This window comes from Typopeltis vanoorti, chromosome 1 (genome assembly GCF_054136105.1).
Source record: "Typopeltis vanoorti isolate ZY-2024b chromosome 1, IOZ_Tvanoo_1.0, whole genome shotgun sequence".
Classification (NCBI taxonomy): Eukaryota; Metazoa; Arthropoda; class Arachnida; order Uropygi; family Thelyphonidae; genus Typopeltis; species Typopeltis vanoorti.
Window position 1 is genome coordinate 2,243,674 of NC_143549.1, and position 22,674 is coordinate 2,266,347.

At 37.1% G+C, this 22,674-nt stretch overlaps 1 protein-coding gene across 3 annotated transcripts in view; it reads left to right on the plus strand.

The window, feature by feature from the left end:
• Positions 1–15,608: 15,608 nt before the first annotated feature.
• Positions 15,609–22,674, plus strand: part of Cadps (calcium-dependent secretion activator 1) — a 1,213,340-nt gene continuing 1,206,274 nt past the window's right edge. For all 3 annotated transcript variants that reach the window (XM_090396519.1, XM_090396528.1, XM_090396537.1), the window contains exon 1: positions 15,609–17,277. In XM_090396519.1, the coding sequence (XP_090252645.1) occupies positions 16,441–17,277 (837 nt within the window). In that variant the 5' untranslated portion in view covers positions 15,609–16,440. The remainder of the gene's footprint in view (positions 17,278–22,674) is intronic.

Consider the following 22,674-nt stretch of genomic DNA (forward strand, 5'->3'; position numbering starts at 1 on the left):
AACAATCTGGAATATTCAGAAAACCTAGATAGCAGCAAGATGTTCCCTTGCATTCTGGAAAGAAATGTAAGTTAATTCTTTTTTTTTAACTTAAACATAACAATTGATAATTGTAATTTCAAAAATTACTACTCGTATGTTTTGGTAAGCGTAATTCTAGTACTGAATAGTTTTTTTTTACATAAGAATAATCATAGGGTCCATATTAGAGTCAACATGGATGCATTAGTGAACACACACACACATTAGACATGAATGTGTTTGAGAGACACCAGCATATAATTAAATTATTCAGAAAAGCCTAAAGACTGCCGCCGTCACGACTCTACTCTAAGAGTTCCTCTAAGTTTGAAATAGTTAGTGGGATATAATGTGTAGGTTATAGTGTGTTTAGGAGGGACAGAGAGAATAAAATAGGGGGAGGAGTGTTAATGATGATAGCTGATGAACTGCAGCCAAGGAGAATTGAAGTTGAACTGCAGGATAGTGAAGAGAGCACATTTGAGACTATTTGGTGTGAGATTGAGACTGGCAGAATAAAATATACAGTTGGGTGCTGCTATAGACCAGGTGATGGAATAGATGGGGGAGATAGTATGAATAGGGAAATTGATGAAATGAGTGGAAGGAGGGTAATTATTATGGGGGATTTTAATTATGGTAACATTGATTGGAAGGAAGAGAGGACACATGGGAGGAAGAAAATGGATTTTATTCAATTATTAAGGGATAACTATCTGAGACAGCATGTAATTGAAAATACTAGGGTTTGAGAGTGCTTGACCTGGTAATAGCATCTGTGCATTTGACTGCAATGAATATGACCATGTTGCCACCTGTTGGTGAGTGATCTTGACTTGGGAGTTGGCTAAAGGTGTGGAATTTTCGATTAAGACAGGGTATATGTTCTTAGGAAGGACCTCCCACGATGAGTCTTTCGACTCCATGGAGGCCTGAATAATAATAACAATAATAATAATAATAATAATAATAATAATAATAATAATAATAATAATAATAATAATGTGGAATTATCATGCTGGAAAGTGTGACAAGATTGGGAGGTTGCTTGGATCAGTGCCATGGCATGTAAAACTGCAATGGATGGATGTCGATAGTGCATGGGAAGTGGTCAAGGAGCATTTACAGGAGGTTATGGCTGATTGTATACCTAGGATCCGAATAATAAAACAAGTAGGGGATAAATGGATGAATAACACCATTAAGCTTATTAAGCTTGAGCTGCATAAAAAGAAACAACTGTGGAGGAAATTTAAAGAGGAATGTGACCTACAGGCATACCAATGGTATAAAACGCAGGCCAGAAGGGTAACGAGTGTGGTAAAAAAGCAAAAGCGAATTATAAAAGGAAACTAGCTATGCAAGCTAAAGAGGATCCCAAACAATTCTGTCACTATGCTGCAAGCAAAAAAAACTGTACACGGCAGAATGATTTTAAGGAATGACGATGGTAAGGAGGTCACTGAATCAGTCGATATAGTGGAATTACTGAGCAAGCACTTTGCAAGAGAATATCATCCATGTGGTGACATTGAAAAAATCAAGGAACCATTAGTTTATATGGGAATTGTGATGAATGAAGTGGAGGTAACTAGTCTATTACAGAACCTTAATGTGAATACATCTGTGGGATTGGATGGTATACCAGCACAGGTCTTATGCGAAGTGGCTAAAGAATTATCATTGCTGAACTGGATAAGGGTAATGGGTTTACAGTGATACTGCTGGACATGGCTAAGGCATTTCACAGGATACCACATGGAATTCTACTCCGTAAACTGCAACATAATGGAATGGATATAGGGTTGGTGAGATGAATAGGTGAGTGGTTGATGGAGAGATATCAGAGTAGTTTATTCAGGAGTAGAGTCCAAAAGACGGCCTGTGACTAGAGGTGTGCCGCAGGGTTCAGTTCTTGGACCACTGCTGTTTCATTTGTTCCTTAACGATATAGCGAAGGATCTGAGAGGAACAGCTCATTTGTTCGCTGCTGATGCAAAGTTAGATAGGGCAATAGTGAATGCAGAGGATGTCAAAATCTTGCAGGAAGGCTTGGATAGTTTGGAGTTTTGGGCTAAGATGAATGGATGTCAATATAATGTGACAAATTGTAAGGTTTTGGGGTGAAAAGATTAACAGCAGTATACCACATTGGTGGAACTGTACTCCATGAAATTGATGAGGCCATGGACTTGGGAGTGTTGGTGAATAGGGAGAGGAAGTTTAGGGGGCACATTTCAAAAGTGGCTAAATCAGCTCATCAACTCACTTGGTTGTTGAAAAATACTTTGACGAGCAGAGACAAGCAAGTTATTGTTCCTCTGTACCAAGCCTTGATAAGATCTCATCACATCTACTGTGCCCAGATTTGGTCACCTAGGTTTCTTCTTGATGGGGAGGAGGTGGATAGGATCCAGAGAAGAGTGACCAAGATGATAGCAGGTCTATGGAATGAACCTTATGAGAACAGAGTGAAGATTTGTGGGTTGCAGAAATTGGTTGATAGCTGGAAAAGGGGAGATATGATTGAGACATTCAAATTGCTAAAGGGTTCCTATAGGATTAATTCAGAGGATATTTTTGAGATCAGGATTGGTAGTGGGAAACTAGGGGACACCTATAGAAGCAGGGCAAAAGTGTGGTTAGCAAGGGTATTAGAGCTTGGTTGTTCACTTTTAGAGTGGTAAATGAGTGGAATAAGCTGCCAGAGTCTGTTGTGGGTGCTATGACGATGAGTGAGTTCAAGCAAGGTATGATAGATACTGTGAGAATGTCATATAGTTGTGTGGAAATGATGTTTAAGGCTTCCCTCAAGGAGTCTAAGAACTTCCTGAAGTCTCCTGTAATAATAATAATAATAATAATAATAATAATAATAATAATAATAATAATAATAATTCCTATCCCTTTAACAGGAGAGAAATACCCCAAAATGTATTGGAAAATTAGTACAGCCAACGATAGACAACCAAAGACAAAACATGATAACAATGACAGATGTGTGTCAACCTGGGAAAATTCCAAGTTATCTTATCTCAAAAACATTGCCAACAATTCCTTAGGCAAACCAAAACACCATGTGATATCACAGAGAGAGACATATGTTCCCTAGAAATTTCCAAACACATAACGTAATGATTACTTATCTCTAAATATCACTCACAAAGTTAACGTGAACCCAACACACCACGTGATGTCCCTGACAGAAGGGGGGGCAGCGAAATTCCAAACATTCCAAAATTTATCTTATCACTATCCATCACCTTTAATGTCCTACGCAAACCATTTACTTATCTACAACAATACACATCCAAGACACTGACGTCACTTCAACCCTAACCCTATTTTGTTTATAGTATCCCACCAATCACCCCACGAATCCTTATCCACTAACATCTTCCTTTTCCATTCAAAAACAATAATGTCACTTATTTACAATTAACAATACGTCACTTATTTACAACTAACAAATGATATCAGTTATCTTCATCTGATAATAACGAACTTCACGTCACGATTCCTTATCTTATTTTGCTCTTGATCTGGTCAGAAGTGTTCCACCAATCACAGCACGAATACTTATCCAGTAATATATGTCCCTTTTCCATTCAACACAACAACGTCGCTTATTTACAACTAACACATTACGTCACTTATTGACAACAACAAATGACATCACTTATCTACATCTGAAAACAACACACACACACCTACGACACTATTCCTTATCTTATCTTGATCTTGATTTCATCAGAAGTGGCCCACCAATCACAACACGAATACTTATCTCTACCATCATTCATAATTCCATACGCGACCCAAAACACAAGAACTGAAGGCATTGACACATATGACCCCAGGGAAATTCCAAACATTCCAAACACATGACGTCACACACATACAATGACGTCATCATCTCAACAACCAATCAAGTCACGATTCATTATCTTATCTTGATCTTGATCTGTTCAGAAGTGACCGGACTACTACTGGTATCTCTATGGAGTCAGAAGACTCATCGTGGGAGACTCAAACTATCAAAACAATATCTATCATACCTCTTCTTGAATTCATTTACAGATGAAGAACACACAACTGAGTCAGGCAATGCATTCCACTCATTTACCACTCTCCAAGAAAAAAAATTTGTTTTCACATCCTTGTTAATCACACACTTTTTTAATTCCCAGGTATGACCTCCTGTTCTTCCATCACTATCACACAGCTGAAATATTTCCCCTGCATTAATCTTATAAAATTCTTTTAGTAATTTAAATGTTTCTATCATATCCACTCTTCTCCGCCTATCAATAAACCTTTGAAATCCACAAGCTCTCAATCTATCAATGTAGGGAGCATTTATTACATCACTCACCAAGTTAGTTACTCCCCTCTGAACCCTCTCCACAATCTCCTCTTCCAAGGAATTCAGGCGACCACACTTGAGCAAACTATTTCAGATGCAGAAGCATCACCACCTTATAAAGAGGAATAATAATCTCTTTATCTCTGGATGTTAGTGTGTTCTTCAATAACCAAGTAATCCTATGTGCTGTCCTGGACACCTTAGCAATGTACCCTCTGAATTTCATCTCCCTATCCACCAAAACCCCAAAGTCCCTAGGCTCATCAATCTCTTGTAGTACTATTCTAGCAATATGGTACACAGCTAGTAATCTTTAATTCTAAAATGCATAACTTTACACTTTTACATATTGAACTGGCATTCAATATGGAATGCCAGTTCAATATCTTTTGACCATTTTGACAGCTTATTTAAATCATGCTGCAAACGTTCAACATCTACTTGTTTTTTTATTGTGCTACCCAACTTTTCATCAACAAAAAACAACTAAGTACCCCTCTTCAAGTATATTCCTATATCATTTATATACAAATTAAAAAATAACAGCCCAAGCACAGAGCCCTGAGAAAATATCACCACTGCTCCTACTTCATCCTCGACTCAGATCCCATATACTACTTTCTGGTATCTCTCCATGAGCCATTATCTTATCTATATCACTAGTTTAATACCCATCACCATTTGTTCTAATTTGTGCAACAGTATATTCCATGGGATATCCTTTTCACTGGATATCCCATGGAATGGTATTTTCTGTTGCGCAAATGTTGCCTTAGCAAAATCCAGAACTATCATTGTGTAGCAATTTCCCTTGTCCAACTCAGATGTCACTCTATTGTAAAAAGTTAATAAATTGCTAAGGCAGAACCGACCTTTAACAAAACCATGGTCCCTATAGAGTATCATATCCTAATCCACCTATTCTTGATTTGTGTCCTTAACTAACTTTTCTAATACTTTTTCCACCACTCCCAAGATGGTGATTGGTCTGTAATTTACTACAGCATTCTTAGAGCCACCTTCATGCAAAGGATCTACTTTGCCTTCCTTCCATGCACTAGGGACCATACCAGAGTTCAAACTTAAGTTAAATAACCAAGTAAGTGGCGTTGACAATTCCTTTGCACATTCACATAACACCCAAGCCATCGAAACCTACAGCAGTGTTTGCATTTAAATTTTGCAATATACTAAGTACCTCTGATTCATTAACTTCAATTCTCACATCAGTTATTGCTACAGGTACAGAGATATCCTCACTTGGGTGATAGACGTTTGAAAAGTGGTCACTCAGTAACTCTACTATTCCATACGATTTGGTCACCTCGATACTATCAGCACCCACTAAGGTTTTCCTTCCGATACATTTTGAAAAGTTGTGGAGACAACTGCTGTGTCAGAGTAAATCTTAGTTTAATATTAACCAAAATCAACACTTGACGTTTTGACCTTCATATGAAGGTCATCATCATCAGTGATGGAGAACCTTTTTACCCAGGTGTGTCAAACATCTTTTTATTTTTTAAATATTGACGTTGTTGATGTGAAACTTGCATACATGCATTATAAATTTAACTACATAATCATAGACGGTGACTTATACATATCATATTAGGCTATTTATTTAATAGGATATTGACATAAAATCTATGAATTCATATTATACAATTAATTTAATAAAGTGAAATTACAAACTTACATTACATTTAATTACTTTTCTGTTGCTGAGTGCTGGTAGAAAGTTGCTTTATAAAAGGGCTATAGACAGGCAGCGCTCAAATCATTGCTCAATCTATTTCTCCCTTTCGATTTGATATTATTTAATGCAGAAAATAGAGTTTCACAAGAGTATGTAGAATAGAAAATTGTTAGAAGAGCTTTAGCTCTAACTACAAAATAAAATAGAAATAGGCTAACTATAAAACATAATTCGTTCAATGAACCGAAACCTTACCTTCGCCTTAACTCAAAGCAATCTTATACGATTTGTCGCAGTTTTTTCATCAGAATACCAATATTTTTCTACGTCCAAGGTGTGTCACCTGAAACTCTCAAGTGTGTCAGTGCTGACACAAGTGTGATAGGTTCGCCATCACTGATCTAGAGCATACACAATACATACAGAGAAACAAGCTGCACTACAATCTATGGATTGCTAAAGTTACTGACCAACCATTGCTACAATTATTGACCTGACCTCTGGTGAAAGAAAGAAAGAAAGAAAACCTTTACTACACCAAAAACAATGTGATTATACATATAAATTTCAACCAATTGGTATGGAATACTTTCCTAAAGTCCTAAAGTATGGCAGATACTAAGTAGACTGAATATGCTCCAACCAAATTCTTGGAATTTTTATTTTTATTGTTGTGATTAGGGTGGTCAGAATTTCACAGGCTTCTTTAAATTTTCTTTCATACCAGGTTTTTGTATGATGTAAAGAGCAGGTACTTTTCCAATCAGTTTCGTGTAGGGTGTTGAGAGCATGATCTCAGATGCCTGCTTCACCAAAATTATTATTTTTAATGTCTTTTGTGTTCTTTTTTATGTATAGGGATTGTATGTCCAGTTTCACCAATATAAGGTAAGTAAGTGCAGTAGATTCAGTGGAGATTAAGGATAGATGGGCCCTTGGAAAATTATATTTGGGGTCCCCCCAAAAAAATAATTAAAAAAAAGAGAATAAAAAAATGGTTATTACTTACGTTTGCTCTTTAACCTGATTGTTTATCAGCTTTTTTTCACAATTTTACAAATTTTTTTTTACTTGCAAGTTGCACTACACTCGAATAATGAAAACACGAAAAGTCACACTAAAAAGTTATTTTTGAAACAAACACCTCACACTTACACTATTCAATAACAAATTAAGCTAAGGAGCAACCAGGCGAAACTTCCGATCTCGGCAATGCAATCAGTTTTTGTCTCCTCGAAGCTGTCAACAGTGCCGTGCGCCGACATTGGTAATGCGGTTTTATTTAAAGCGTAGATAGCGCGCACTGTTCAAAATACAAATTACGAAGCTTGTCAACTAGCGCCAACATTAGTATTGCGGCATTATTTAAAGCATAGATAGTGCGCGCTGTTCAAAATACGTATTAAACGTAATAATTGTTTTGAAAAATTTTCGCTTAAAATGATCAAGATTTTTATGATGTTTACTGAAAACATTCTATTTTAGGAAAATGTCTTGGCTTGGGGTCCACCAAAGCCTGGGGTCCCTAGCATGGGCCTCATTGCCGTAATGGGTAATCCGCCACTGAGTAGATGCAATAAACTCCAGGATGTGCCAATGGGAGAAGAGGATGCTTAGAGGAGTTGAATATGATTTTTAATTTTATAGGTGGTTTAAAAGTGGCATTGAGATAATAATGATGTAGGATTCTATTGTTTTTTTTCTGATAACCCTTTAATGTATGGAATGGCTATGGTTTTACTGTAATTTATATTCTTTTTAGATGAAGTTTGAAGAAGAACTTTATTAATAATAATTTTTATAATAGTATTTATAAATAATGGATATTATATCCATTATTTATAAATGTGTTGCTAATACTTTTTAATACTTGTTTAAGGATTAGAGCAAATTGTTATAGCTCTGTTTTTAATGGTGTTAATGACTCCAATTTTTTGCGATGGGTGGTGATACGAGTTAGCATGTATATATTGGCCAGTATGTGTCAATTTGCGGTAGGACATTTTGATAGTTGATATAAAATGTGATTCAAGGAATTTTGACTAGTAAATTTACTAGTAGTAAATAGTTTTACTACTATAATTAATCAGTTTATTTTTTTGAAGAGGTCCAAATCAGCTCAGTAGGTAAGTCAACAAATTTCAAAACAAGGGCGATATACTAGGCCTACTGCCATTAGTATCGCCATTGTTTTATTGCTTCATTTACTTCATTAGAAACTCTCTACTGATTATTGTGGAAAGGGAAAGTCATGTCCTGCTCTACAGAACAATGGTTGGGTCTAACCGTGGATGCACCATACGAAGAACTTAATTTTAAACAGCTTCTGGCAATATTTAAACACGTAGGCAATCTGCTTCATACAAAATGGCCAGGAAAAGTTGTAGTTCATGAAATAAAAGAAGTTGATACAGATGACTCTCAACTCTTAGAACTTCTTCAAGACAGCGCTAGCGAAATAGCAACAACTGCTGAGGATACCCCTTACTGACCACACCGATTATCAGGAGGTTCGCGCTCGCAAAATACGCAAAACTGCAACCTCTGAACCACCCAATGTAGATGAAATGGAAGAAGATGGCCCTGTCCCGGACTATCCTACCTCCTCAAGGGAAAAGATACTCCGATTATTCTGCGTGAAAAGAATAAATGGATGTCGCTAAGGACTACGATGTACAACTTACAGATCTCATATAGCCAAGCGAAAAATGTCACAAACGGTATTAAAATTCAACCCAGGACAGTGATGGATTATCGACGGTAAACCTCTGAATTGAATACCAGAGGTATTGAGTACCACACTTTTTTCACTAGGATCAGAAAAAAACCTCAACGTAGTGATTAGAGGTGTATCTGAAGATGTTTCCACAGAAGAAATCACTGCAGATCTACACCAGCAAAATTTACCACCCGTAAAAGTCAGCAGAATGACCAGGAGGGACAGGACTCCAATGCTACTGGTATTAGTAGAGATTAGTCAAACCGACAAGCACATATATGATCTGACGTCCATCTGTGGACTGATAATCTTTCATCATCATCATCATGCGTATCAAAGATTTGGGCCTAGCATGGCCTGTTCTGGCCTTAGATTTCATCGGTGAATCGTTTAAGAGGACGTCCTGGTTTTCTTTTTCCTAATGGCTTGTACTTTAAGGCTTGTTTTGGTAATCTTTCTGTTTTCATTCTTTGAACGTGTTCCATCCATTTATGTTTATACTTTTTAATTTTTTTCTATTACTGGTTCTTGGTTTAATTCTTTCATAATATCTTCGTTTCTTTTGTGATCAAATAGGATATACTTTGCAGTTTTTCTCATAAACTTCATTTCTGCTGTTGTTAATCTTTATTATTGTTATTATTATTATTATTATTATTATTATTATTATTATTATTCCTAACACCTCCAAGGAGTCCGAAGACTCATCGCGGGAGGACACCTACAACTGTCTTAACCACTACACCGAACCTCTATTGTGAATTATCTCAATTAACGCCATCTATAGCCCACCTCCACCACCACAACTAGTATTTTTTTTTCTCTGTAAATTGCGTGTGTTCTGAAGGTCCGATTTGTCTGTATGCGGGATGAAAAAAAAATAGTGTGGGTCCGAGTTGTTTCCGGGAGAAAAAACCCTGCTACTTCCGTATGAGATCGGCTAACTCGCCTTCGATTGACAATCGCCCAGATAAAGATTCCTCCCGTCGCGACGAAAATCGAACTTAGGCCTATTCCAATCGAAGGGAGCAATGTACCATCGTTTTTGCAATTGCGCTACGGAGATCCATGTTTGTCTTTTTGTTTTATTGTCCAGATTTCGTTTCCATACATTAAGACTGGTAGGGCTACTGTATTGTATACTTTTAGCCTTGTTTGTTTTTGAACAAGGTTGGTTTAAATATAGAGTTAATTACCTATTATTTTTAAATATTTTGCAATTTTTACGTTTATATCTTTTTCATTTTCATATGTGATCATATATCCTAGGTAGTTAAATGAATTCACCTGTTCTAAGATCTTGTTATCTATTACTATTTTAGTTCTTGCTGGATCTTGTCCTTTAAATGCCATAGTTTTTTTATTTTTCTGTTGATAGTATCATACGATAATCTTTGGTTATCTCATTTAGATTTAAAATAACTTTCTGTAAGTTATCTTCAGAATTTGTAATTATTATTTGGTCGTCGCAAAGAGGAGAGTGTTAAGTTAACTGTAGGAGAAAGTTTAATTCCTTGATGTAAATTTTTATTCCATTTTATTAAAAAAAAAAAATCAGCTAACGCCTATTTGTTCGGTATAGGGAGTAGGCGAGGCCTTTTACCCTATTTCACGTTTGGAGACTGAGTGGGCAGTTCAATCTCCATTGGTAGCCAATCAGAGAGATAGCTGGCCCAAGGCTATCACTGATTCATTGGTACGCAGTGAAGAAGGCGGCAAGCTAGTGCCGCCATCTCGAGGTCCCTGACCCTAACACAATTTTTTTTAATGTCTGAAAATAGTGTGTGTTCGACGGTCGATTTTCTTGAGTTTACGGGACGAAAAACCAGAATTTTCCGGAGAAAAAACCGGCTAGCCGTGCCAGGGTTTTTTTTCTCCCGGAAACTTGGGTTTTTCGTTCCGTAAACTCAAGAAAATCGACCGTCGAACCCACACTATTTTCAGACATTTAAAAAAAATCATTTAAGTAGATATTAAAAAGAATTGCTGAGAGGTCACATCCCTGTCGGACCCTTTGGTTTATCTCTCTCGTATATGATAGCTCGTGATTTAATCGTATTTGTATTTGATTATTTTCATATATACTTGTGATAGCTTTTAGGATATTATTTGGTGTTTGTCTTTCTTTTAATATGTTAAATAATATGTTTCTTTTAACTTTGTGAAATGTTTTTCAAACTCAATAAATGCAACATGTGTTTCTAAATTATATTCTCTACTTTTCTCTATTATTAATTTTAGGCAAAAGGCCGGGTTTATATATGATCATCCTTTCCTAAATCCATTCTGTACTTCTAGAATAAAGTTTTCAGAATATTTCATTAGTTTGTTATTTAAGATTCTGCTATATATTTTGTAACAGGAATTTAGTTTACTGATACCTCTATAGTTTTTAGGGTCATCTCTATTACCTTCTTTAAAGATAGGAATCACAATTGCTTTTTTCCATTCTATTGGGGGGATATCAGTTGAGTAAATTTTATTTAAAAATAATAAGAGTTTTTCTTTGAATCTTGTTCCTGCGTATTTATAGCTTATCTTCTCTGAAAATCACTATAGAACCATTAAGGAAAAGGGTTTCAACAGGGCAATGCCACAGATGTCATTAGTTTTCTTACACATTTTCTGGACGTGACCCAGAAAATGTGTAAGAAACAAATACATGCCACCCAACATATACAAGCTCTAAGCCAAAATCCACCCCGGCTAAATGTACCAACTGTGGTGGTCCTCACACTGCCAATTACAGAGGATGCACACACAATCCAAGAAATAGAAAACCAGAATGAACATACTCTTCTTCTGTTAGCACACCTACATCTGAGACTACCTCACAGCCTCCTAAAGATCAACATAAAGGGTCAAAAGCCCATCTGCTGAAGTGAGAGGGCCCCTAAAAGAACAACTCAAAACAACAGTCTAGGACATATGCGGATGTAACTTGCCCTAAACCGACATTCCTGGAAAAGCCAACATCACATCCAAATCTGACAGCTACCATTACCTCTTCCTTGGCAAATATGCAGTTGGATTTTAGCAGATCCAACCCCTCACCATGCACTACAAATAGATTTCTGAAGGACGCACAAGTCATTATCTCAGCGCTCACTTATGAGCAGAAATAAAATAAAACCAGATTCTTTACAGATCCTAGCATGGAATGCAAACGGTTTAAGAGGTAGAATCTTGGAGCTCCGGGAGTTAGCCCAAAGGCGTCAGCCAGATATACTCTTGATAAATGAAGCCATCTCCGACCATCAGATAATGCCAAAATAAATGGATACCAGATGTACAGAACCGACAGATTATCCTGCAGAGGAGGCGTCACTGCTATTTACATTGAAAATGACATCAATCATCACTCTATAAATATTTCATCCACCATTAATCTTGAGATTACAGGCATAGAAATTCCCACGTGCACGGTGGGAAAACTAAAGATTTTCGCAGCATATAATCCTCTGCAAAAACATTACTCTTTTCAGATCTGAAGGCTGTACTGATCAACAGGAAGCCTGTCATCATGGCTTGCGACTTAAACGCCAAGCATCCTATCTGGAATAGCCGTTCCACAAATAAAAATGGTCACATCCTCGCTTACTACTCTGGATCCAACAATGTGGTTGTGGCAGGCCCCACAGCGCCTACCCATCACAACACATACGGTCGGGCTGATGTACTGATAACTATCCTACAGAATGTAAGACTCCAGTACAGTGTAGTAACTCTAAATGATCTTTCATCCGACCACAGTCCCATGCTATTAAAGCTGGGAAACCATGATAACCTGTCTTCACCCCCCCCCCCCACACACACACTCATACATACCTTGGGATAAGCTATGCAAAGTATTACCAAAATATATTGGTCCTATACCATTGATTAAATCCACAGAAGAAATTGAAACAGCTATAAAGGATTTAACTAAACAAATGAACACTGCCGTTGCAGCACTATTTCCAGAACTACCCCCCCCCCCGGATCAAACCACTTGCCAGACGACATTATCCACTTGATCATAGAAAAGAACAGACCAACAGACCAAGAAAATGATATCACAACACTCGAGCACCTCAAGATAAAAGAATCTTGAAGAGATTTAACTCTGCAGTTAGAGATGCCCTCACAGCGCACAGAAATCAAATTTGGGAAGGAAAATTGAATTCTATCTCTCCTGACAATCACTCCATATGGAATCTTATCAAAAACATCAAGAATAAACCTCCTCCTCCTCTCCAAACAGATACTGGCCTTATCCATACCGATGCAGACAAAGCCGATGCAATAGTAACATCTCTAGAAAAGCAATGCAAACCCTCATATGACCATCTCGACTTCAATCACATATACAAGGTTCATCGACATGTGAGATCTTCGCTCAAACTTTCTATCACATGCTTTAGTCAAATTGCACCCACATCACCTGTAGAATTATACTACATAATCAAGAAGCTTAAAAACAAAAAGGCTCCTGTACCTGATGGAATCACAAACAGGATGATAAAACTACTACCCCACACAGCTATTGTGCATCTAACTAACATTATAAATTCCATCTTACACTTCAAATATTTTCCTTCCCACTGAAATCTAGCAGATGTAATCCCAATCCATAAATCTGGAAAAGACCTGCGAACACCTCAAAACTACAGACCAATTAGTCTCATCTCCAACCTAGGCAAAATTGCCGAGAAAGTCATTCTCACTAGACTCCAAGAACTAATGCACAAATTAAACATTCTTCCTGAGGAGCAATTTAGATTCCGACAATTTCACAGTATCACACAACAAGTATACAGATTGGTGGAATATGTTACCACGGGATTTAACTGGCATCAATGCACTGGGGTTGTTTTCCTTGACAAGCCAGTGCATTCGACAAAGTCTGGCACTACGGTTTGCTATATAAAATGATAACATCTGGAATACCATTGGAAGTGGTTCACCTGATCAGATCATACCTCTATGATAGGTGCATGCAAGTTAAGTTAAATGGCACACTCCCCATACAAAAACGCATCTTGGCTGGTGTCCCACAAGGATCACTACTGGCACCAACTCTTTTCTCCATTTATATGTGTGATATTCTGCACAACCCACTGTCATCTATCAAAGCTTTATATGCGGATGACACAGCGATATTAACTAGATCTTTAAAACCGCACCTAGCAATCAAAAGACTGCAAGAAAATCTACTGATAATTGAAATATATTTCACCAAATGGCGACTCAAAATAAATCCTCAGAAAAGTGTAGCCAGCCAGAAGATCAATGCTTCCTACTGGACACATTCTCCTTTTTAACACAGAAATCCCTTGGCAGTCTGAGATCAAATATCTTGGCATATTGTTGGACAGAAAATTGACTTTCAGCTTCCATATCAAGTCATCAAAAATCATTGCACAGCTGTATCCTCTAATAAACAGAAACAGCAAATTGAGCACCAGAATCAAACTACTTATATATAAATTGATGATTCGTCCTATACTCATCTATGCTTCTCTGGCTTGGAGTCATACTGCTAATACTAATATCCTCAAACTACAACGTGTGCAGAATAAATGTCTCAGAATAATCCTGAACGCACCATGGTTCATACGCACTGTGCAAGTCCCCTATACTTATACCTTCATGCAGACTATAGCAACTAAGTTCTTTTTAATAGCATCCGTACATCCTAATAATCTAATTCAACTAGCTGCAAATTACGACGCAACAGATTACACCAAGTACAAAAGACCAAAAGCTATTTTAACACTTTCATTGCCAAGCTGAAAATTGGAATTTCGTGTGGTGGCCAACTTTTTTTTATTTTTTCTATTTAGTTAACGACGTCCACGCGATAACGCGTGATCGACCGTTTGGGGAAGAACTCGCATCGCGCGATATCGCGTGATTGGCAATGAACGTGTTAAACTGCAACCTCAATGATTAATCCTTAGGCCCACTCAGGGCGAGCAACAGGCTCATTAAAATTTTTCCTCTCACAGTTTTCCTCATCAGACAGCGGGGATTATGAAAAGTATCTGCTTCACCCTTTAAGCCAATAAAGTTGAAAGTTGAAAAGATTGCGGTAAACCGTGAAGAATAGACTACCTGAGGGAAGACGTGTGACCGGTGTATCCAGGAACGGTAACGAGGACTGATTTTCAATTTCGATAGTAAATTGGCTGCGTTCATGTTGTTTGTTTAGGTGGCTAAGGAATGTGTTTAGTGCTTGTCGACCGTAACGAAAACGTCGTCAACGTTACTAAGCTACACTGTAGGTTTTAGAGTAAAGGAATCAAGAGCACTTTGCTCAAAAACTTCCATATAAAAGTTAGCAATTGGCGGTGATAGTGGTGAGACCATGGCCGTACCTTCTTTTTGTAGGTAAAATTTATTTAACTACAACTGTTTCAACTACTAACCGCGCTGAAACTTGCTTAACTTTTTGCGTCAGCGATTAGTAGCAGAGGCTTTACCAATCGACCAATCTTTGCTGGCAATATTACTTAAGTTATAGTTTTCTTAAAAACACACTAGCATGTTAAAAATTAATTACATAAGAAACTAAATAAGCTTATTATGGCATTCAGAATGAAATGATTTATATATTGTTGGCTAAAATACATTCACAACTGTTCATTTATTTAGGCGATGCTTATAGTTGAAGGTATGTTCATAAGCTGATAGCTTTAGGAGCTGCGATGGTTAAATTCGTCATTGAAGCTATGCGCATGTGTGTTTATAGTACAGCATAACCGAACACGTAGCAGTAGCTGTACGAGAATCTGCAGGATGTGGTTCCTGTGTAGCAAGTGGATAGTCAACCGCAGTCCACAGGAAGCTGCGGTATTATATTATAAGACCGTATTTTAACAATTTGCAAGTGTTATTGTAATTTGTAAGTATTCCGGAATCATAGTTTGGAGAAAAGAATTATTTTTAAAAGCGTGGAACGAATCCTCTTCCCTTTATTTATTTATTTTTCCCAGAAGAAGCCAGCAAAGTCCTGAAGAACAGCACTTGTTTTTCATATACGTGATTTAATAATAGAGTATATTTCCTATATTGTATATTATCCTGTTATATATACAACAGAGGTCTATAGTTCTTGTAATGTGCTTACAGAGGCTTGAATATTTCTCATTTGCATTTTTTTGGCTGCTTCTATTCATCAGAAAACTTCATAACGGAGCGCTATTACAGTACCATCAGAAATCCATTGCAGAGACATAATTCTATAATTGATTTTCACTTTAAGTGATGCCTTTCCCATACGTGGGAACATTTTGTCATTTAATCTGCTCGTTTTACATTTATTTCGGGTATTGAAGTGTTTACTAAGTTGGTATAATTCGATATTATTAAAAAGCTGAAATGTTGAAAACTAATGAAAAAGGGCCTCAAGTAATACAGTTCAGTTTTTCAGAAACGAACGAATTCATTTAATGTTGGTTCTGAGACTTTTGCTTTATATTTTAACATCAATCTGAACCAAATATAATTTATATACGCATAACGTACACGATGAAAAACTCCAAAAATAAACCAGTAATTTAAAATTCCGTACTGTGAGAGCAAAAAACTTATTTGATCATATTAGTATTATTCATTTTTTTAACGGCACCATACCACTGAGATTATTTGGACATGTTGGAACCATCATCTTCAGAAGAAGGGAGTGAAAATGAAACTGTGGAGGATGAAAGTTCTGAAGCAACTGTGCTCTCAACCTCTGCTACAAACTTAGAGATACCACGTAGTGGTAGTGTGTCCAGAAGTCTTTCCCCTGCTAGTGCAGTTGATACATTAAGCGTTGGAAGTGGTTCACAGTCACGATCAAATAGTCTTGTGCGACCCTCTAGTCCGAGTCCTTCATTAGTTAGTGAAAAAGAAAAGGAAAAAGATGAAGTTGATCGGGCTGAGAAAGAAGAAGAAGAGAGGAAAAAACGATTACAGTTATATGTTTTTGTTTTAAGAGGCATTGCCTATCCATTTAATGCTAAACAGCCAACAGATATGACTAGGCGTCAATTAAAAATCACAAAGCAGCAGTTGGAAACCATACAAGGAAGATTCCAAGCCTTTTTAAAAGGAGAAACTCAAATTGCAGCCGATGAAGCATTCCAAAATGCAGTTCAAAGCTATTTTGAAGTTTTTCTTAAAAGTGATCGTGTACAACGCATTGTGCAAAGTGGTGCTAGTTCAGGACATGACTTTCGAGAAGTTTTTAAAAATAATATTGAGAAAAGAGTTCGGAGTTTGCCTGAAATTGATGGTCTTAGTAAAGAAACTGTTTTAACCTCATGGATGACAAAATTTGATGCAATATTTCGTGGTGATGAAGATACACGAAAACCCCAGAGTCGTTTGCAGCAGAATATTGCTTCGGAACTTATTCTTAGTAAAGAACAGTTATATGATATGTTTCAGAACATTTTAGGAGTGAAAAAATTTGAACATCAGTTATTATACAATGCATTACAGGTGAGTTTCTTCTTATTTTATTGTGAAGAAATGTTTTTTCATGTATATATATATATATATATGCTCATATTTATATTTAAAATAGGATGAATGTGTATCATTTCATATCTTTTTTTGATTTACATTTCATATATTTTTTTCATATATCATACATTTCATATAATATTATAAACTTTTAAATATTAATATTATTTGTTTGGTATCTCCATGGATTTACTGGAAGGGATTCCTAACCAACATGGCTTATCATACCTCCCCTTGAATTCATTCAGTGAGGGAGCACTACTACTGGCAGCCTATTCCATTTACTAACCACATATCATGAGGAAAATTCATATCTTATCAAGCATCCTCTAGATGCTATCCATCTCCCCCCTTTTCACGGAGATCATTTTTGGTTATTTGAATTGTTTCTGCAACAATCTAATTGAGTGCTGTGTATTTTACCACAGTTGTAATTTGAAGATGATTGTTTGAAATCCAGTAAAATGTTAGTAGCACAGTAAACTATACTAATTTTGTTCTTCTGTCATTTATATCATGAAGTGCTATTACGAAAGGCTATAAAACTTATTCAGTCCATTCCAAGAAAAGGGAGATAAATATGGGACTGTTATCCTGTTAATCTTGCCTCAGTTCTTTTCGAAATAAGTATATTACTATTTAATAAGTATATAAGTATAGTAAAATAAGTAAAATCTAAGTATATTACTGTAAATCCTTCTCCTCTGTCCATGGAAGCATTCACTTTATTGTAATAAACTGGCTGCTTCCATGGACAGAGGAGAAGGATGCACAGTAATATACTTGGATTTTGCAAAAGACTTTTGATAGATTACCGCATGATAAGTTGATAGTCAAACTAGAGTGAATGGGATTGGATATTAGATTGGTGCATTGGATTGGAGACTGGCTATCTGATAGGTATCAACAAGTTGTGTATGGGGGGGGGGGGGGGGAGCGATATCCAGGAAAAGGAAAGTTACTAGTGGTAACTTTACAATCAGGGGTCTGTTTTAAGGCCATTGCTGTTTAACTTGTATATTAATGATATTGGTGAAGATTTGGATGGAGATATTCAGCTGTTTGCAGATGATGCAAAGTTGGGACGAACCATGAAGAGTAGAGATGTTGTGGCCTTACAAGAAGACTTGAATAAATTGAGTAATTGGGCACGGGAATGGGGATGTGAATTCAATGTTGCAAAATGTAAGGTTTTAAAATTTGGAAAACAAAAATGGGATGCAGAATTTATGCTTGGTGAGGATATATTGTTGGAGGTGGAGGAAATAAGAGATCTTGGGGTGATAGTGGATAAGGATCTGGGACACATAGCCAAAATTGTGAAGACAACACAAAGGCTTCTGGGAATGATGTGGACGACACTGACTTGTAGAAGTAGGGAGATTCTTGTTCCATTGTATAAGGTTTTGATTAGGCCACACATGGACTATTGTGCCCAGATTTGGTCACCTGGTTTTCAGAAGGATGAAGAGATGTTGGAGAGGGTCCAGAGGTGACTAAGGTAGTTTCTAACCTCTGGAATGTCGAGTATGAGGAAATATTGAGAAGATGCAACTTGCAGAGTCTGGTGGATAGAAGGAGGAGGGGAGATATGATAGAGACAAGTTATTAAGGGATTGCTATAAGATCAGTGCTGGAGAGGTTCTACAGAAAATAGTGGGAGATCAGGGGAGAACCGGAGGTCATCCCTGGAAGCTGTATAAGGAGGGTGTGAGTAGGGAAGTGAGAAGCAGGTTTTTTTTCATGCAGAGTTGTGAATGATTGGAATGCCTTGCCTGAGAGTGTGGTGTCTGCAGAGATAATTTGAGTGTGTTTAAACTTTGAGTGTTCTCTTAAACAAATTCTCTTAAACATACTCATTTGAGTGTGTTTAAGAGAATTTGATTGTGTGTTTGATAAAAGAACCTCCTAGATGAGTCTTTGACTCCATGGGGTCTTGAGTAATAATGATAATAAGGAAGAAAGATCCCGTTTCACTTGCATGACAAATTTTCTGATGCTTCCCAGTATATTCTACTTCTTGCTCCACAGCGAATCTTACTGACATTACCCACCTTTGGCCACCACCCATGGAGATACTTGTGTAGCTTTCCTTGGCATTTGGCAGGCCATCTTGCTAAGCTGTTATCTTACTATTATTATTATTATTATACAGGTATCTATGGAATCAGAACTCATTGTGGGAGACCCACACTAACCTTTACACACACAGTACCACTCATTGAACTTAGTTTATTGTCAGTGCACTCAACTAATTCTAGCAGTCATTTCCACTTATTCATCACTCTCCAAACAAAAAATCAAGTTTTCACACACCCTTAATAACCATACTCCTACATAACTTCCAAAGCTGACCCCTTGTTCTCTCTGTCATAAATTTCCTTTGCATCAATTTTATAAAACTTCTTCAATATATTATAAGTTTCTGTCATGTCCCCTCTTTTCCTCCTACCAACTAAACTTTATAACTGACACATCTTCAACCTATCCCCTGTTTTCACAGGGAGCATTACAGAGACTTGTCGGCTTTGTTCATATCTCTTATCACCATCTTATGGTATGTTTATTCCCTTTAGCAGTTGAGTCTCTACTTTCTTCTGTGGTCATTCACAACAGGTCATGGTGGTCGATTTTCTGTATTTTGAGTGCCCTACTAGAGTGAAGTATGCCAAGGCACTATACTTTTGCACATACTTATCTCACGCATTAATGACTTTCACTAAATTCAGATTTTGCCATAGTTTGCTGATGAGAGAATATTCCATGCTTGGTTAATGGCACATGTCCAAGACCTGTAATGCTCAAGCAATCTTGGCTTTAAGATCCTCAGCTGCAGTTTCATGCCTCAATGTGGTGAAGACAGCCTAGGTGAAATTCAACACAGTCAAAACATAGCCCAGTATTATTTCTCATTAAAAAAAAATTACATCCCGAAATACCCAGATTGGTATATTATTATTATTAAACAAGACCTCATGGAGTCAAAGACTCGTGGGAGGTCCTTTTATCACACACACATCTCGTCATACCGTGTCTTAAACACACTCAAACTCCTTGCAGACACCACACTCTCAGGCAAGGCATTCCAATCATTCACAACTCTGCACGAAAAAAACTGCCTCTCACTCCCCTACTCACACCCTCTTTATATAGTTTCCAGGGATGACCTCTGGTTCTCCCCTGATCTCCCATTATTCTCTGTAGAACTTCTCCACCATTGATCTTATAACAACCCCTTACCAAATTGTAGGTTTCTATCATATCTCCCCTCTTCCTTCTCTCCACCAGACTCTGTAAATTGCATCTTCTCAACCTTTCTTTATATTCAACATTCCAGAGATCAGAAACTACCTTAGTCAGTCGCCTTTGGACCCTTTCCAACATCTCTTCATCCTTCTGAAAACCCGGTGACCAAATCTGGGCACAATAGTCCATGTGTGGCCTAATCAAAGCCTTATACAATCAAATTTCTGTTTTCAGGCAAAGAAATCCAAAAAAGAGACAAGTTACCATGCTCTTACAGAACTTCCAGAACTGATCCCTAGTTTCTCTCTTGCCAATTTCCTTTACTTCAATATTATAAAACCCCTTTAATATATTATAAGTTTCTGTCATGTTCTCTCTTTTCTTCCTACTAACTAAACTTTGCAACTGACACACCGTCCACTTATCCTTATTATTATCTACAAATCAATACATGCACAGATTTTATTTTGTTTGAAAAAATAGTTGTTTTCCAAACTGCATGATTTAGAAATCATCCTGGTATGTCTCCCAATTGCAGTGTTCTTCCTCTCCAGTATTAGAGAGAGAGAGATATATATTACATTCTTAGCGTTTTCACTGTCCTATTTCAAGGTGCTCTTTCTCTCACTTAGATAATTACTGATGCTGTATAAATTTCAAATTAGTTCACCCACCCTTAAAATACCTTCAGTCCTTTACTTACGATAGTGATACATTCTGATGATCTCATCATAACTCAAAAACAGGTTGCAAGTCATAATCAATACAAACCATAAGGATATGTCAAGAGCCATCATGCCTGTATGCTAAAATGTGTACTTCTGTTTTGTTACATTTTAAAAACTAATTTTATTCTTTGCTTATAGTGAAATAATACAATATACAAATTAAAACATTACATTACTGTATACAGTAGTGTGCTGTAATGAATAATGGAACATGAGTGGTCAGTGCTTCTGTGCATTTACAAGCGGTCAGGTGGAAACACATAGAACAAGAGTGATTCTTCAAAATTGTTGCTTTATTAATTGGACAATTCATCAAAGGAGAGGCTATTTCAAAAAAAAAAAAAAAAAAAAAAAAAAAATCAGCTAACGCCTTTTTATTCCCGTATGCAGGAGTAGGCGAGGCCATTTAGCCCCATCTAACTTTTGGAGACTGAGTGAGCAGTTCAATCTCCACTGGTACCGAATCAGAGATCGATGGCCCAAGGCTATCACTGATTCATCGGTACGCAGTGAAGAAGGCGGCAAGATGGTGCCGCCATCTCGTGGTCCCTAACCCTAACACAATATATTTAATGTCTGAAATAATGTGGGTTCTACGGTCGATTTTCTTGAGTTTACAGGACGAAAAACCTGAGTTTCCGGGAGGAAGAACCCGCTTGCCCGTGCCAGAGATCGACTAACTCAGCAACCGGTCGAAAAAAGGCTTAGAAAAATTTCCTCTAGTCGCTGACTAGACTCGAAACCAAGTCTTCCTTCGTGCGGCCAAGCGCCATGGTGTGCAAACGCCACATCCACTGAGCTGCACAGATTCACCCGGGTGGCTATTTCATTAACAACAAATTTTTGATATTCAGGTATTGCATCAAAGCATTCTGAGGATGGCTCACCAGATGCATAACTTCTGCTGTATATCATTATCAGCATTGATACACAGTTTAGACTGAAGCTGTCAGAAAGAGATGATGACAATATTCATCTTATTTCTCTCTTTGTCCCATCTACTTCTTTTTGGAATAGCCTCTCAATAGTTTTCCCAGAGACAAATAATCGCATAACAAACACATTATCTACAAATTGATACATGCATTGAGATTTTTGGTAAAATAGTTGTTTTACATTTGCATCTAGAAGCTCATTGAGTGCTTATGGTCTAAAGTTACACAACTAGAAAAATTATGCATTAAACATAAGAACTTTATCAGCCAATTAACGTTTCTGGTTCAATGTTGAGACAATGATATTGCACCAAAATTTATAAGAATTAAACATACATTCCATTCATCTAAAGTAAACAGAACTATCTTAAGAGAATGGATTGCATCCAGTGGTGAGCTATAAGGGGCTCGCACGAGCCCTTTGTTAAATTTTTCTCAAATTGGCGAGCCCCTGTTTACTTTTT